This window comes from Stegostoma tigrinum, chromosome 19 (genome assembly GCF_030684315.1).
Source record: "Stegostoma tigrinum isolate sSteTig4 chromosome 19, sSteTig4.hap1, whole genome shotgun sequence".
NCBI classification, from domain to species: domain Eukaryota; kingdom Metazoa; phylum Chordata; class Chondrichthyes; order Orectolobiformes; family Stegostomatidae; genus Stegostoma; species Stegostoma tigrinum.
This window is the reverse complement of record NC_081372.1, coordinates 28,556,436-28,573,676: the sequence shown is the minus strand read 5'-3', so window position 1 is coordinate 28,573,676 and position 17,241 is coordinate 28,556,436. Positions and strand designations below refer to the sequence as shown.

The 17,241-nt window shown below is 36.1% G+C and overlaps 1 protein-coding gene across 4 annotated transcripts; it reads right to left on the bottom strand.

Annotated features, from left to right (window-relative positions):
- Nucleotides 1–488: 488 nt before the first annotated feature.
- LOC125461525 (protein-L-isoaspartate O-methyltransferase domain-containing protein 2-like) lies at nt 489–16,256 on the bottom strand. 4 transcript variants are annotated; one of them, XM_048550424.2, is made up of 6 exons: nt 16,159–16,256; nt 11,863–12,181; nt 10,502–10,604; nt 8,210–8,381; nt 5,953–6,076; nt 489–1,531 (listed from the first exon to the last, which is right to left on the bottom strand). In XM_048550424.2, exons 2-6 carry the CDS (start codon nt 12,167–12,169, stop codon nt 1,149–1,151), a joined length of 1,089 nt encoding a protein of 362 aa, XP_048406381.1. In that variant the 5' UTR covers nt 12,170–12,181; nt 16,159–16,256; the 3' UTR covers nt 489–1,148. The 4 variants fall into 4 exon arrangements, with proteins under 4 accessions (XP_048406381.1, XP_048406382.1, XP_048406379.1 ...); XM_048550425.1 differs by having other exon boundaries at nt 11,863–12,178; nt 16,159–16,254; XM_048550422.2 differs by lacking the exon at nt 16,159–16,256 and adding an exon at nt 15,783–16,122.
- Between the last annotated feature and the right edge of the window lie 985 nt (nt 16,257–17,241).

The following is a 17,241-nucleotide window of genomic DNA, read 5'->3' as shown; positions in this document are numbered from 1 at the left end:
CTCTACAGATGCTGCCAGACCTGCTGCTTTTCTACAGCACTTTCTGTTTGTATGACAGGAATCTAGACTTGGTCTCAGGCTGCTAAACAAATTTCTGCAGTAGCTTTGATTGATAAAGGACAAAAAAATTCAGCAAAGTTGAGTAAAACCAATGCTAAAGTAGATTTCTCCAGACATTCTGGCTTCAGAGTTACTGCAGTAATAAAACTGTGTATGAAGTATAAATCAATGTTTCTCCTAACTTAAATATATAACATAAAGTAGTGAAGACTAATAGGTGCAATTTGATTTGTGATTTTATCAATAGGGCAACAGAACTAACAGCCATTTCCTAACAGCCACAAGAACCGGGACAAACTAGCCATATGAATATAATAGTTTCAAGTCATGGTGAAAATAGCCTGCAAATATCCATAAATCAAATTTCACACTCCTGGTTTGAAGTGTGCAACTTAAATGTTTTAATGTTAACGAGACAAAGGGTTGCCTACGTATCAACCTTTATTGTTTTATTTATTGCAGAGAAATGTCTAAACAAGTACTTGCTTACATCTGTTCATCTACTAAGCAATCTGCAAAAATATGAAAATATCAGAGCAGTAACTAATGTTGTTTTTAAAAACTTTTAAATTAAGAAGCTAATCTGAAAAGAATCTCTAAAGTTACATCTTAACAATTGCTATACAAAAAAACAATTTTGGCATATAATGCACAGAAGTGTGCTTAAAATTTACCATCTTTAAACTAAACAGTATTAAATATTGAACTAAGTTATTACGAATTACAATGTCATTATACAGACGAGATACAAGCCACTGAAAACAGTTTTACAGGGATGGTAATTTTACATTTTTCTAATCATCTCGTACATTGTCTCTTAAAGAAGTGCTTGCCATAAACGATGCAGTAATGTACAGCAGAGTCAAGCATAAAGTTTTGAAAATATTTTACAGGGATAATGCTAGAGCATTTTTAAAATGGGAGAAACCTGTCTAGTTAGTAATAAACTATTAAAAGGAAATTGCTAATCAACCAAGTCTGTAAAAGTGCTCACGTTTTTTTTCATTGCAGTATATGTCCCCTATATTTTTCAAACTTTAGCTTATGTGCAATATATTACAGTTATTACTAGCAGTCATTTCCAAGACTTATTTATCTCTGTAGTACAACAGGTATAATTTTAATGGCTCGGGTAAAGGCAAACTGAGAATTTTTTCTCGAAGCAGATTTAAGGGAGGATCAGGTTTAAAGTCGTTGTATTCCTTTTCATCATCGTCTCTCCTAACATCCTCCATGTCCTCACCATTATTATTGTTGTTATCAAAAGGATTTGAAATTCGATTTGCAAAAACCTGCTTGTCAACAAGGACAATTGCATCCATCCGACGCCTTCGAATCCGTCTTCTTTTAAATCTGGAAACAGCCTTTGGAGGAACACCACCATTTAACTTGTCCTGATTTATTGTATTTTTAAGAGTCCGCCGAATGCAGATCCGAGTTAAATCTTGGAGAGTTCCGATGTTAATTGAAGCTGTGGAACACAAATTTACAAGTATGGCATGAGAGTTTTTTTAAGACAATGTAAACTAGTATACAGCAAGAAGAGTTACAAATGTTGCGTTAGTATGTTCAAATCACAGAACTTTTTACCAAACTACTTTAATTACTGTGGGTAAAGTTATGGGATTGGCAAGAAAGTAACAACTTATCTACAAGAGTTGACACTGCATTGATAAAAAGTGCAAGACGCTAGAAATTAAGTAAGGTAACATTGAGGTTTTTTTGTTCAGGAGGGAAGCAAACTTCTAAATTTCAGAATCTAACACGGATGTTCAAAATTGAGAGGCTTCAACAAACTGAATTAAGGAAAACTGCTTCCTCTATTAACAACTCATTGACAAATCAATGGATATAAGATTAAAGACTAGCACAAGAGTGGAGCAAGTTAGGAAAATTATTTTTCTACATACAGTTGTCAGGGCAAGGAATTCTCCACCAGGAAAGAATTATCATTAAGTTTTACAGCAGAAGTGGATAAGTGTTTGAAATAGAAAAACTTAAAGGAGTACAAATAAATGGTAAGCTGATGGATCTAAGTTTTACTTTTCAGACAGCCATATCACTTCCTGTGAACTAATCTACAATTTCACGCTCTATAACACAACAAAAGGAAAATTCTTTAAAAATAGAAGCTCAACAATGGTTAAATAACAGCTGCAAATAGCCACAAAGGATTCCAAGTAATAAGTAGAGAAACAAAGGTATGAGACAATAAGGATCTGCAGACTAATGATGCATAGAAGCCACGTTTCTTAATTCAGCACGCTGAAAAGCATTTTCTTCTTGGTGGTTGAAAAATAGCTTTTTTCATCCTTTGGTTCAAAAACCCTTTTCAGAACATAAGGAAAAATACAACAATCTGACTATTTAGCCATTGAATGCTATTGCAGGCAAGTTTTATAAAATCTTTCTTTTGATGAGTCCTTGACTCATATATCACTCTGGTCCTTAATCGTAGGCAGTCCCTCTCCTTCTCACAACTTATCAAATTTAAATTTCTTGTTGCTATTCGTAAAAGTCACCTTAAATAGCCTAATTTGTCCCCATTTCTGCTGTCATTCAGCCCAAAGTCCAGCAAAGGCCAAATGTTCTGTGTATTGCTTCCTAAGCTCTAACGCCTTGCTCTCTTCTTAAGAATGCCAATATATTCCAAATTTTAACCCATTTTTTGATCACTTCTCCTCCTTTGACTTGTTACCCTTTCTTGCCCCACTGATTGCACCTCTGTGTAGTGCCTTAGAACTTATTTACATGAAGGGGTGTTATATAAATACAACCTGTTGTTATAACTTACTGCAGTAATACAAAGCCGTCGGAGGAGCGTAGATATAATAACTTTATGGATATCAGCAGCTTCTTGTCTCTCTTCCTCCCGACTGATAAACACTGACAAAAACAAAGTTGCTGGAAAAGCTCAGCAGGTCTGGCAGCATCTGTGATGGATAAAACAGAGTTAACATTTTGGGTCCAGTGACCCTTCCTCAGAACTGTTAACTCTGTTTTTCCCTTTACAGATACTGCCAGACCTGCTGAGCTCTTCCAGCAACTTTGTTTTTATTCCTGATTTACAGCATCTGCAGTTCTTTTGTTTTTGATAAACACTGAGCTGTGATATGTTGCCTACTTCCTTTTAAAATGGAGCGTTGAACCCACAGTGCTTAAACGTAGATGACTACATTTAAAGAAAAAGTTGCTACAAAACTTTCTGACTGATATTGATAAACATTTTTAAACTAATATGTCAAGATTATACCGCTTCTTTTAGGTTTGACATTTTACTGTTAGATTTAAAATAAAATACATTTATTTGGACTCTAAACGCTTTCTATCCGCTGATCTGAACTTGCGCAGATCCTGTCACTTCCAACACAAGTAGCTCCAAGAATCCTCTATTGACGCTGCTCAAAATTGGTAACGTGGAGGTATGACAGCATTTTCAACAGGACACCTCACCTGATTCCAGTGGAAAAACACCTGAGTTCTGCTGGATGTTTTCTCAGAACATTGTTACCAGGGTCTGAAGCCTGGGAGTGACTTAACCCAGGCCTCTATTTCTCTCTATTCCAATGTCCTGTTTAATAAAAAGCAATCACTTAAAGTATTTTTTTCTCCATTACATTTTATTTAGAAAATTCTCATTCCCTGGTAGATTAATGCTAAACATAGTGATTCATGTAGTACTAAGTCACCGAGATCAGAAATCCCAATTTGACTCTTAGAATACTGTTAACACTGTCTACCCTGAACATTCACATCAATCATTATTATTATTTGGTTTCGCACCTCCAAGCCAAAGACAGAAAAGGGTTTCAAGCCAGGCGTGTGCCCAATTTGACAATCTTCAAAGTCAAATTCACAAAAAGCAATATACTTCAGACATTTGGAAATACACAACGGATCTAGCAGCGTCAGAAAAATTATTGCTTTGGTAACATCTGCTCATATTCTTAAAAGCAAATTCTAACAAGTCTCTATCCATTCAGGAGAGGACAAAGGATGAAAAGTTAATGTTTTCTTATCTATGAAAAAAAATTGTCCATTCACTCCTGACTACTGGATGTCAGATCAATTGAGGCAAAGTTCTGCAAAAGCCAGGCATACTGCAGGACACCCATTCAAATATCCATTACTCATGTACTAGCCAGACTATTAAAAGGGAATATCTGTGAATAAGTTTTAAAAAAACATAGCCAATCCTGGCTTGCTCTGTATTCCATTTCCACAAATGTGCATTTTTAGCAGGAGTTTCTGAGCAGTGATCAGGGCTAGGAATCTGGTGGATTAGATTTTTCCAGTGTGGAAACTACTCGTCTATTTAACAGGCTAAGATCTTTTAACTTAATACACATCATGAAAAGGTACCTGGGAATTTCTCCTCCACTGTCTTACTCCCTCAAATAGATGAAAATTACATAAGCCAATTTCTTCTGACCTTAAACTATGACTCTGCTTTCATTGGTGGCTACAGACTGCACTTTGCAAGGTTTTGTAATTAGACACTTAAAGGGGGCCATGGCATACAATCACACAAATACACTTAATACATTTGTTTGAAATGTATCAATGCAAAAGTTGTTAATTAATTTAAAATAATACCATAACTAACATGGTGGAGACAGTAATTTCAAAACAACTGGTTAAATATTCACACATTAGAATTCAATGACATAATTTCAGGGCCTTTTATCTCACTTCACAAGATCTTATAGAGGAACAAATAACATCCACCTTCAAAGGATGTTATTTGAAGAATGTCAGGTTATAAAAGAATGTAAAGAAAAAAAGGACAAGGTGAAATATGAAGCTTATTTCATTAAAGGAAATCTTGGTAATTCAGAATAAAAGTAATCTTTCTCACTCCATATCTTTTATCTTGTAAACCTTAACAATCCATAAACATGTTCATAATCAGACAATTTTAATGAGTGTAATAAAACAAAAAAAGCTGAATGCTGGAAATTTGACACTAAAAAAACAGAAATTGCTGCAGTTCTGAAAAAGAATCACACATGTTGTGAGATCTGCTGAGTTTTGCAAGCAATTTCTGAATTTGTAACTTTAATCATTGACTATCCTGGTCTCTCAATTAATGTAGTCAAAAAAAAAGCAGAAATAAATGCAAGAGATAGTAGGAACTGCAGATGCTGGAGAATCTGAGATAACAAGGTGTAGAGTTGGATGAACACAGCAGGCCAAGCAGCATCAGAGGAGCAGGAAAGCTGACGTTTCGGGCCTAGACCCTTTTTCGGTCTAGACCTGAAACGTCAGCCTTCGTGCTCCTCTGATGCTGCTTGGCCTGCTGTGTTCATCCAGCTCTATACCTTGTTATCTCAAAAATAAATACAAGTTGTGTTTGAAAATAAATTTAGGAAAGAGAAATAAAATTGAAAATGACTAATGATCAATCAACAGCCATTCGTAGCAGTACCAAAAAAATTCCAGTCTTTTAAAGGAATGATGTAATCACGACAAACTCGATTATTGCACTTTAAGCTATGAATAATGTAATGAATTCTCTATAAAGTTTAATTTCACTACTGCTGCTGTAAAATCCAAGGTACTTTCCAATAATAGGTACTGAAAAACTAATGTATTCATGAGTTAATCTGCATGAAAAAGTCTTGCAAACCCATAAAAACACACACATATAAGACTTGTGTAATTAGTTAGTCTCAAATGTAAAAAAAAGTATTAACAGCTTTGAGAATCATTACGACGCAAAGATTCTAACACATTTAAGACAAAATAGATTTATGAAAATACTAGTCATCCACTATTATATGCTTATAGATAAGCAGTCAGAAAGATTAGTGAAAACACTCATGTGGTAAAAACTTAATTTTAATTTAGTATATTAAGCTCTATTAAACTAATAATACCTATAAAACTTACGTAATTGGACTGTTCGTACTTTCCCAGCATCCGTGTTGCAGGGTTGGATTAAAGGAGCAAAAGACACAGCCAAGATTTTTTCAGTTTCCCAGGTATTCAATCCTGTACGCGTTATTTTAGTTAGCTGCATAAAATAATTCAGTGAAATAATAAATTACAAGTAGAAATCGCAATTACCAAGAAGACAATTTTTAAAAAATGTGACAAATTCCCAATGGTTGAAATGAAAAATCTATACACACATAGGATTGTTTGCAAACTTTTGCTGATGGATTGAAAATCCCCAGGAACAAATAACACAACTTCTAGGACGTATGCTAGAGGTAAAACTCAATGCAAGGTTTTGTAATTAGACACTTAAAGGGGGCCATGGCATACAATCACACAAATACACTTAATACATTTGTTTGAAATGTATCAATGCAAAAGTTGTTAATTAATTTAAAATAATACCATAACTAACATGGTGGAGACAGTAATTTCAAAACAACTGGTTAAATATTCACACATTAGAATTCAATGACATAACTCAAAAAAAACTGTAATACTGATTTACAATATTTGACTGAGGATACAGAACTAAAACCTTTTAAATTGCCATTAAACTATGACTAATACAAAATATTTATAACATATATATCAACGAGAATACAATGCAACAGATCCAGCACAAATATATGGCAAGTAGATACTTGTAATGTTACGTGGTGCAATAGGCACAGTCAAAAAGACATAGCATCTGAAGGAGGTGCTTCAAAACTAAAAAAATTTAAAGTTTAATTCATGTTACTACACTGACAAAAGTAGCGGACAAATTTCATTCAACAAGACTCCATATAAAAAGTGAACTCAGCAATAAACACAAAGAACTGAGGATGCTGGAATTCTGAAACAAAGAGTGCTGGAGAAACACAACAGGTCTGGTAGTAGCTGTTGAGAGAAAAATAGTTAGCATTTTGAGTCCAATGATACTTCAGTACTAGTTCTTCCGCTTTTGGTGATGATGCCTATGAAAATCAGTCAGGAGAATTTGCAGTTATCCAACATATTCTACAGATCATTTTTAACAATGTTTTGGACTCTGTGTGCTGGACTACTTCTTTAGTAAACTTGTTCCACTCAAATTCAAGGAAAGGAAACACTAGCCAAGTAGTTCAACTCAGTTTCAATATAATTATTACCTTACCACAGAGAATTTTCACTGAAGTATATCATTTATTTCAGAAGGTTTTTTGACATAGGCTTCTATGCTGTTAGCACAACAAAACCCAAGGTTCATGTCACGTGATCACTATTTCTTGATTAATCCAGGAATCATTTTACAAAGTCAGGATACTTGTGTGGAACCTAATTGATGGGAGTATGTAATGGAAAATACAATTACATGCCTCTAAAAATAATAGGTTGGGAAGGTGGGTGATCAGTGGTAATATGATAAAAAGAACAGCAGGCAGATCTCACAAGCAAGATAAACTTAAAAAAAGAAATGAGGGAGAGAGGAAAGAAACAACAGAACACCACAAATTTGAGATTAGGGAAGGAAGAAGCTTTAGGGAAGTTTGCTTTGGAGGAGCAGGGGTGTAGCAAGGCCACAGAATTGTATTGAGAAAAGAGGTCATGGGTTCCTTTATATTGTTTTGAAGATAAGGACAAAGGGAATAAGAGAGGAATTTAAGAATATAGTTTAGAGTGAAGAAAATAAGCCAAAAGTCTCGTTGAAATCCAGGATCACTCAAAGTCATAAAAAGCTTTGGGAAAGGATAATAAAGTTCGAGAGTGCTTGTTATGGTTCAGCTGGATCTGGATGTTTAAACTAATTGTGTGTCAGGTACCTTCAAATCTTCATTCCTTGAATTTTTGGGAGTATTAAGACAGGCCTTATCAAGCGAAGAATCTGATGGGAGAAAATAAGAACACCAAAGGCATAAATGAAGGAGTGACTGACATTGACTACTGGAGAAGTATTACGGAGAATGGAGGGCCAGAAATTTTAGAAATCTGGGAGTTTCAAGGTGCAGTTGTAAGAGGTTATAAATTGAAGGGCAAGAAATGTTTTTCCCCAGGATTGAATGCTTAAGGAAGTAGGATTGTGAAGAACGTGATGTGAGGTGTGAGGACAAAATGAAGCAATCATTGCCTTGTCCACGATCGATCTGAAGGGCGTAGACTTTATGCCAGATGACACGGTTGAACGTGATCATTTTCACTGCAAAAGTGGAAGCATAACATCAATTTCACATTTCTACTTTAAATTTACCTTCTCTTCCAAAGGCATGACAAGGATTCCACCAACTTTAATCAAGTTTCTCATGTACTCTTCATGATCCTTCTGAACTCCTGCCCCACAGTAGACTCGATCATACTGATGACTGTCTGAAGCAATCTCTAAACAATTTCCCACTACAAAGGATGGCTCGCAGAATTCAAACCTAAAATTTATAACATCATATTAGATGTGTGAACTTCATTTCACCACTACAATAAATGAATATTTCTCAGACTGACAAGATAAATTCATCATATGTCATATGTTGAAACTTCCTTTTATTTATGCACAAGTGACTTACATGCATTCAACTACCCTAGGCTCAACAGATACCAAAGTAAACAGTATAAATGGTGAGTAAGAACACAGAAGACACAAGTCACTTAAGTTAGAGACAGTGATCAGAATTGAACATAGAACATAGACTGTACAGCATAGTACAGGCCCTTTGGCCCATGATGTTGTGCTGACCTATTATCCTACTCCAAGATCAAAATAACCTGCATACCCTTCATTTTACTATCATCCATGTGCCTATCCGAGAACTGCTTAAATGAGCCTACTGTATCTGACTCAACTACCACAGCTGGCAGTGCATTCCATGCACCCACCACTCTCTGTGTGAAGAACCTACCTCTGATATCTCCCCTATATCTTCCTCCAATCACCTTAAAATTATGCCCCCTTGTGATAGTCATTTCTGTCCTGGGGAAAAGTCTCTGGCTATCCACTCTATCCATACCTCTCATCATCTTATACACTTCCATCAGTCACCTCTCATCCTTCTTTGTTCCAATGAGAAAAGCCATAGCTCCTTCAACCTCTCCTTATAAGACCAGCCCTCTGTTCCAGGCATCATCCTGGTAAATCTCCTTGGCACCCTCTCTAAACCTTCCATGTCCTTCCTATAATGAGGTGACCAGAACTGAACACAATATTCCATGTGTGGTCTCACCAGGATTTTATAAAGCCGCAGCATTACCTTGCAGCTCTTAGACTCAATCACTTTGCCAATGAAAGCCAACATACATCTTCTTAACAACCCTATCAACTTGGGATCGTAATCAAAATAACAAAATACTTTGGAACAAACAAAATTCAGTTAAAAATGGAAAGGGGAACACCTTAGAAAAAGAACACAGAATAAAAAGAAATATGAAACAGTAGGATTTTGAAACAAACAGATCATAGGGTACACAGATCTTAAACACAGGACCCTGGATGAAGTTGGCAATTACGATTTCAAGTATTACTTAAGACAGTGAATGTTAGTCATAAATATGATGAAAGATACATAAACAAATTTGTTTTGCTACTGTGAACATTACAAATTAGGGTACAATTTTATTGGTGCATTTCCCTTTGTATTTGCACAAGATAAAGCGAGGACTTGTACTTTGATAGTCTACAAGGAATTTGTAAAATTTCAAATTTCAGTCTAAGAATACTGATGTGAGGTAATTTTATCTAAACATAACGTGAAATATTGCACAATGGATAATAGATGTAGATTTGGTTGCTGGCTGGATGGCCATCACAAAAGTAAATTGATTTTTTGTAAAATGCTGCACTGAAAAGTCAATAATTTATGAAAAACAAGGTAGCAAATGTCCAATAGCCACCAAGAACATTTACAATTACAGATAGTTCCGCTATAACGCGTTTCGTTAAGGCAAATTGGCTGTAATGCGCTTGATGAATAGTGGATACTGTTTGGATGACACAAACTTTCTGCTTTTCAGGTACAATGACCTTCTATAGCAATTTCCCTAAAGTGCGATTTTCTACGGTGGTTTCCTTTAGCACGAGGTCATGCATGAATGCAACTATCACGTTATAGGAGAATAACTTGTTTTTCTGAAAAAACAGCACTTGCTACATCTAAGCCTGCATCCCAAGGACTGCAACAGGTTAGAAAGCAGCCCGCTTCCACCTTCTCAAGGGTAAATAATGATGGGTAATAAATGCTGGCCTAGCCAGTCATACCAACAAGCCAAGAACAAATGGAAAAGAATTTATATCAAGTGCACTAAACAGATCCAAGAAGTTGGCAGGAGGACAAGAATGGGTATTTTCTGTAATTGCCAGGCAGTTTCAAACATGCCATACAAGTTCAGTAAGGTGCGGAACAGCCAGTTTCTTGTCAGTATTTTGTGAAATTTTAATTGCTTCAGATCAAACAACTTGGGTTGATTTTATGTTGCCTGGATTGGAAAGCATCATGTTTTCACCTTCAGCATCCACTCAATTACAAATATTTACCTCAAGATCTGGAGTACTCACTTATCAAAACTGTCACTTGTCTTGATGAAATTTTCAAGTTTTTGGTTGGCATACTCCACAACATCAACATGCAGCTCTATTCCATGATTTATGCCAAAGGGGCCTGCAAGCAGAAACTTAATAGTCAATGATAGTAATTGGCCAGTAGAGGGAATCTAATCTTCACTTAAATTAAATAGATAGTTTATTTATTATAAAAGCAGTTAATAGCATTCTTTCTAATGTTGTGCTGGCTTTAAAAATGCATTTCATTAAAAGATACAGGTCACATTCAACTAAGTACGTAAAATTAACCAAAAAATACATTGCACACGTGAATTATATTGATTGAATGATAAAATTTACAATAAAGAAATAATATCATTTCAAACACAATTGCAACATTCCTGCATACCAGACACGATACAATCAATCTGACTTTTAGCAGTCAATGACGTTAATGTTTTGGGATTTAATTCAACAGACATTAATATGAATAATATTTTTGGTTATTAAACAAAAATCCAAGGGGCACAAGGATAACCATAAAAATTATCATAAATTATTGAATGTATGATGTCTAAATAATGGCTCCAAGCAAGTTCATTTAATCATAATTGCTCTCTTGCCCAAGTGTCCTGCATTACATGGGACCAACAGTTCTAAATTTAGCAGTACATAAACTAATATTCACTATATACTTGAGGACTAAAACAAAACAAAAACTTCATTTACATTCCATCATTAACACAGCAAAACTTCTCAAGGCATTTCACAAGAATGTTATCAATCAAAATCTGATTTAGCCACTTAAGGAGATAACATGCTGGATGACCAAAGGCTTAATTAAAGAGGTCACCTAAAAGGGTCTTAAAAAGAGGATAGAACCTTAGAGAGATGGAGAAATCTAGAATGGAGATTCCAGTGTTTAGGGTAGAGGTAGCTGAAGGCACAGCTGCTAACATTGGAGGGATTACAGTGCGTGACATACAAGTGTCGAGGATTGGAGGAGCACAGAGACATTAGAATAATGTAGGGCTGGTGGGGGTCATAGAGCTAGTGAGTGTCCGTTGCCATGGAGACATTTGAAAGCCAAAAGAGGACAATTTTAAAATAAAGATATTGCTGGACAAACACAAAGGTGATAGATGAATAAACTCAATGTGAGTTAGCATCTTGGCAGCACTTCAAATGAACTTATGTTTATGTTGCCTGTAAAAGCAGATGCAGTAATGGTATCTACAACTGCCAATTTCTTCCCCTTATGTCGATCAGAATACCATAAACTACAGTACTTTTAAAAAATACTACACATAGTTTTCAAGAGACGTCATTGTATATCATGGAATCTTAAGTCAATTACACATTATGTATCAGCTCACCTAAAATTAAGCCAACCATTGTACTCAAATAGCCTGTGCCACTTCCAAGGTTCAAAAAGGACAATCCAGGCTGTAGGTCCAGTGCTTCCATTACCTCAGAATAAATACAGGGTGCAGACAAATGGATGTTACCATTTTTCCAAGCCAGGTCTTTATACGCATTATCTTTGTAAATCTCCAAGTAATAATCAGCACGATCTATGGCTCGGAAAGCTTGCTCTACCACCTCCGTTCGTATGTAATGTGCTTCTTTTAGATTATCGATTAAATCATCATTGTCTTCACCAGCACTCACAGCACCTCCCATCTTTCTGAACTGCTGGAATTGTACATTAAAGTTAAAACAAAAATAGATATTACACAAGACAAAGGAAATAGCATCTCATTGTTGTTTGATAGAATATCACATGGACGTTGAGGATTGCAATTCCAAAAGCACCAGTCTTTATATAAACATAACTAATTTCAAAATGGCATTTGCTAATGTAGTCTTCAGGTCCCACCAAATTGTAGGAAGTTATATTTGCATAAATGAAAATCTCTGTACATTCTTTTTATTACAAGTATATGTTGATATTGCTGTACCACATGAAACATTCTAATTTGTATTCCTGTAAAGCAACATGGTGGCAAGCAGGTGAAAATGCTTACCTATAGTCTTACTTTGTATCATCTACCACGCTAATTTAAACTTCATATTACCAAATTTTCCAGTTAATAATATTCCCTTGGTTGCAGGCGTTAAGCAACTTTTATATATGATTCTTGAGACTGATTTCACTACATTATATTCATCATACAGTTGATGCCAACAAATTGAAATGTAGTGCCACTGAATAGCTTAAAAATGCTGGCAGAAGTGGAAAAATATGTCAGTGTTGAGAAATATCTCAGAATGCTTGCTTTCAGAAACAGAAATTGCTGAAAAATCTCAGGTCTGGCACTGTCTGTGGTCAGAAAACATAGTTAACGCTTCAGGTTGAGAGATCCTTCCTCAGCTCTGATGGTGGCTAGGAAAATGTTTGGGTACTGCAGTTTTAAAACTACTTAACAAACATATGGGAAATATTTAAATAAGCATTGGCAAGTAATTTTGAAATGCAAACTTTTGCCTAACAGCTTAATATTCATGAAATGCAAGTCGTGATAGCTGTAAAAACAAATTGATAATGTATGATCTGGTATTTGACCAGGTGTCAGTACCAGAGAACCATTACATGGACTCAAGATTCCATTATTCATTGCATCACCTGATTCCAGCAGCTATTAACGCGGTAACTTAGTTTTACTATAGGCTTTAATTTTAACCACAGAATTTGCATTAATCTATATAAGCAAGTAGCATTCCTTCAGTTTAAGAAATTATGTCCTTGGTCTATTATACTTGATATGATACTTTGACAGGTACTTGGAGAAGCATATAAATGACCTCAAACCATAATGTCTGCTGCCTTCAGAGACCAACAGACAAGCGCACTCTTCAATAAAACTGCATGAAAAAAATTCAGAGAACCTTAGGTTCAATCCTCCCTATTGACAGGAGTCAGCTAGCTTTAGGAAATGTGCTAGGAACTGCAGCTTTTACTCCAATTGGAAATTTGTGTGAGTGTTCAACAGGATTAGGCTAATTCACGATCTCTTTCACAAGTAAATGCCTACCAATACTGGCCATTTCAGCTCAAATACAAATGTGATTGTGGGACAATACCAACAATCAGTTCCCTTCAGGAGAGAGGAGGGGCCAAATTAAAAATAGAAGTCCTCTGTGGCCTAAAAATAAATATTCATAGGCTAAAACACACTTTTGTAACGTTTGTTTAGGTAGGTTTTAGTCAGTCAGTCATCATATCAGGCTAGCCTGACAAGAGGCACCCTCGGCAATCTTTCTTCCTCCAGTTCTTGTACTATCTATTTACTGTGACTTTTCCATTCAAGGTCAGGTTCTTCTCACATGCATTCTCACCATATTTGTTGTGGCCCTTTTCCAACTGAAAATCATTCCATTACTTTCCAGATATGTTGATTGTTTTAGCCATATGACTCATTGCCTACCTAAGCTTTCTCATTAGAATAGATATGTTTACTTCATCATGTCACTTCACTTGGATATCCCGCCTTAGTTCCAACACTTTTTTTCATACCAACAACTGGTCTTTTCTGTCATGCTGTTGTGAAAATACTATACATCATATTGTATTATTTCAGTTACTTCATGCAATAGTTCTGCGCTATTTCTTATGATTATTTTCAACAACTCATTCGCACAGGAGCTTGGTTATTGCTACAGCTGAATTACTTGATATAATTTAGCAACAATAAAAATAACAGTATTTTTGAGAAACAAATCAATTAGGTGGCTTTTAACAGTAGGATAACCCAAGATAACCCAAACTAGTGAATGGTCACTTTATATACAATTCAAATATTTACACCCTAGTTTCGTTCGTGCCTGCCAAAACATAACATAAAACCGCCAAGGCAGTTGCAAAGTAGCTGATACTTGGGAACAAATAGCAAAGAATCACATCAAGGCTATAAGGAAAAATAGCAAGTAGTCACATTCCACATGTGGGCGGAATTACCAAAATTTTAGGAGCTTTCAAATCAGTTGGAAGTAAATATTTGAAACATAATAATCGGATAACTGTATTAGTAAGCTGATTTAAAGGCTTACTAACACTGCACATTTTAATTAGTTTATAATTTACAGGATTATTTATTATTGAAGTAGGAAACAATTCATGTCTCTCCCTCTCTCCTCCCCACCATCTCCCAATATTATTATGCACTTGAAACATAAATAAGTGAACATGCTCTAAACCTTTGCCAGCATATTTCTCCAAATGGCTATTGGAGAATATACAAGATTGACTCAATCACAATTTATTTCACCCGAACACAAGTCAGCAAACATCCAATTGTGCTTGCATTTTCACATTTATACTCCAAATAAGATCAAGCACACTCAACAATGCACTAAGTGACCAAAAGCTACTGATCTCTCCTACCACAATAAAACATTGTGCATATAAACAAGTTCCACTGTGACTGGCAGGAAAAGGTCACTCAGAGAAAGCTTTCATCAGTTAACTGACAAATTATTTAGTCAGCAACATCAAAGTGCTTGAGCAAAAACTGTAGTCTTCTGAAGTTACTAAGTGTCTTTTAGTTACACATTTCAAAATCTTGCTTTTTTCAAACAAAAACAGCATTCTAACAGTTGAACAGGATATTATGTCAAACAAACAGGCTTGAATTCTGTTGATTCCATTTTGCCTAGGTTTGCCACTTTGTACAGGCACCAGTACCTACATTTCAACAACTTTAAAGCCACTCTAACTTCGAAACTGCAGTGTACCATGATGTAAGCCTCAACACTGTGTTCTACTTTCATTATATAATGCTTTGTGTAAATAGATATTTGGACCAGAATAACTTTCAGTATTAGTATTAAAGAAAATAAAAAGGTCAGCTGTTAAAACCACATAATTTGGATCCTCAGTTAAACACATGGGTCACTATAAAACTATTCATTTTTTTTGAGTGTTGGTTCCTTTCTCTGGAAGTACAAGGCCACATGAGCATATTACACAAGTCCAAATATCTCATTACACAACATAAGGAAATACAGGAACTGAATAGATTTTGCAGTCCATTCAATCAGTCCCTAAACAGTATGCTGAACCATTCATTTTCTCAAATGGTTATCTCCTTTAAGATCTCCTACACTATGTATAACCAGAAACTGGCTAACCCCTCTTTCAGTACTGTGCAGGAGAAATGGCTAAAGCTAAAATAACAATGCACTTTCCTTCTCCTGAACTTGGTCTAGCAATTTGTTGCAAACTCAAACACATTGCTGACATCAATTTAACCATTCCGTTAAGAATCCTCAAAGTAACCAACATAAATTGATCAACCTTTCCACATGGCTGCGAAGCACAATGAGTGTAATGAACCCCGCCTCGTCTGCCTCCAATCGGGAGGGGATTTTGCCTTTGGCGATCCTGGGACAGTTTGTTCATGATTCTAACCCCATGGGCACTGTCAACATCAAGTTGTTGTTATTGTTGTTGCTGTTGCGGGACTAGCCGCTATTCTCTGTCTGGCCTGTCGGTGGCGCTGTGCCTCGCCTGTCTCGAGCCTGTCGCTACAAGCCGATACAACCGGGGCCGCCGCCGCTGCCGCAACGACAATTCCCCCGGAGCGGTTAGGCTTTTAAAGATTTTTTTCAATTTACTCTTCATGTCGCATCGCGTTTGTTGAGCGGAAGACAGGCACAGGCTCACCGCTTACCGAGTCGCGCTGTGTTGTCTGGCCTCTTTTTTTTGTCAAACTGCCGTTCAGCACTCACTCCACTTCACCATGTAAACACTGAGCGGTGACGGCGGCGGATGTGCGTCAGGCACATGCAAATCAGATGCAAATGACACCGCCTGCACCCTGCGGCCAGTAGGAGGCGAAATTACCAGAAGTGACCCAAGAAACCAAAAAAATTCCAAAAAACTGCAGATTTTGGAAATCAGAAATAAAAACAGAAATTGCTGCAGAAACTGAACAGGTTTGGCACCATCTGTTCATACAAAGGAAAGTTAATGTTTCGAGTCCAGTAACCTTTCTGAGGAAGACCTGGAGATTTTCCATCAATTCCTGTATTTGTTTCCCTTAACCTTCTAACTCAGCAAAGGTGTCAGATCTTGAAAATCATTTTCCTTGGATTATTTGAATGCCATAAATAGTTCTCATTTTATTTTTAAAGTATTTAGTGCTATAGAAATAGAAAGCAACGTTTCCTACTTTTAAGGGATTTCGGGACTCTTACTAATGTTTGTGAATGGTGTTCTGAAATTCCGAAAGGTTCATTAATACGCGAACAAACTGAATTGATAAACTAATTTTTGATTTTTTTAAAAAATCTTGGTTGTAATGATAGTGGTTATCTCATCTGATAATCTGAAAGCTAGAAAAGAAAAACCGAGATTGTGAATCTACCAAGACAATGAAGGGAAATAATTTTACTGCAGTTTTATGTACTGATGGCCATTCATGTCGCAATGGTGTTGATACTAGAACCTCAGATTACATTTCTGGGAAGTTTTCCCATTGATTCAACATTGCTTTCCTTGCTGCTTTCACAGCTTGTGTACTTTCTGGCATAAAACCCTTCAGTGTTTTCCTTATATCAGTGCACTATTGTCTTATATCAAGTGTTAGGGATTTCCTCAAGAGCCATGAACCATATTGCACTTCTTCAAGTGAATCTTCAAGGTGTACCTGTTATTCATCCTACTTTAGTGTTCTGTCTTCCGGTCCACCAGAAACCACTTGAAATCTGCCTGAAATGCTCGTGCTCTGAGTATATTCCAGCACCACATTACT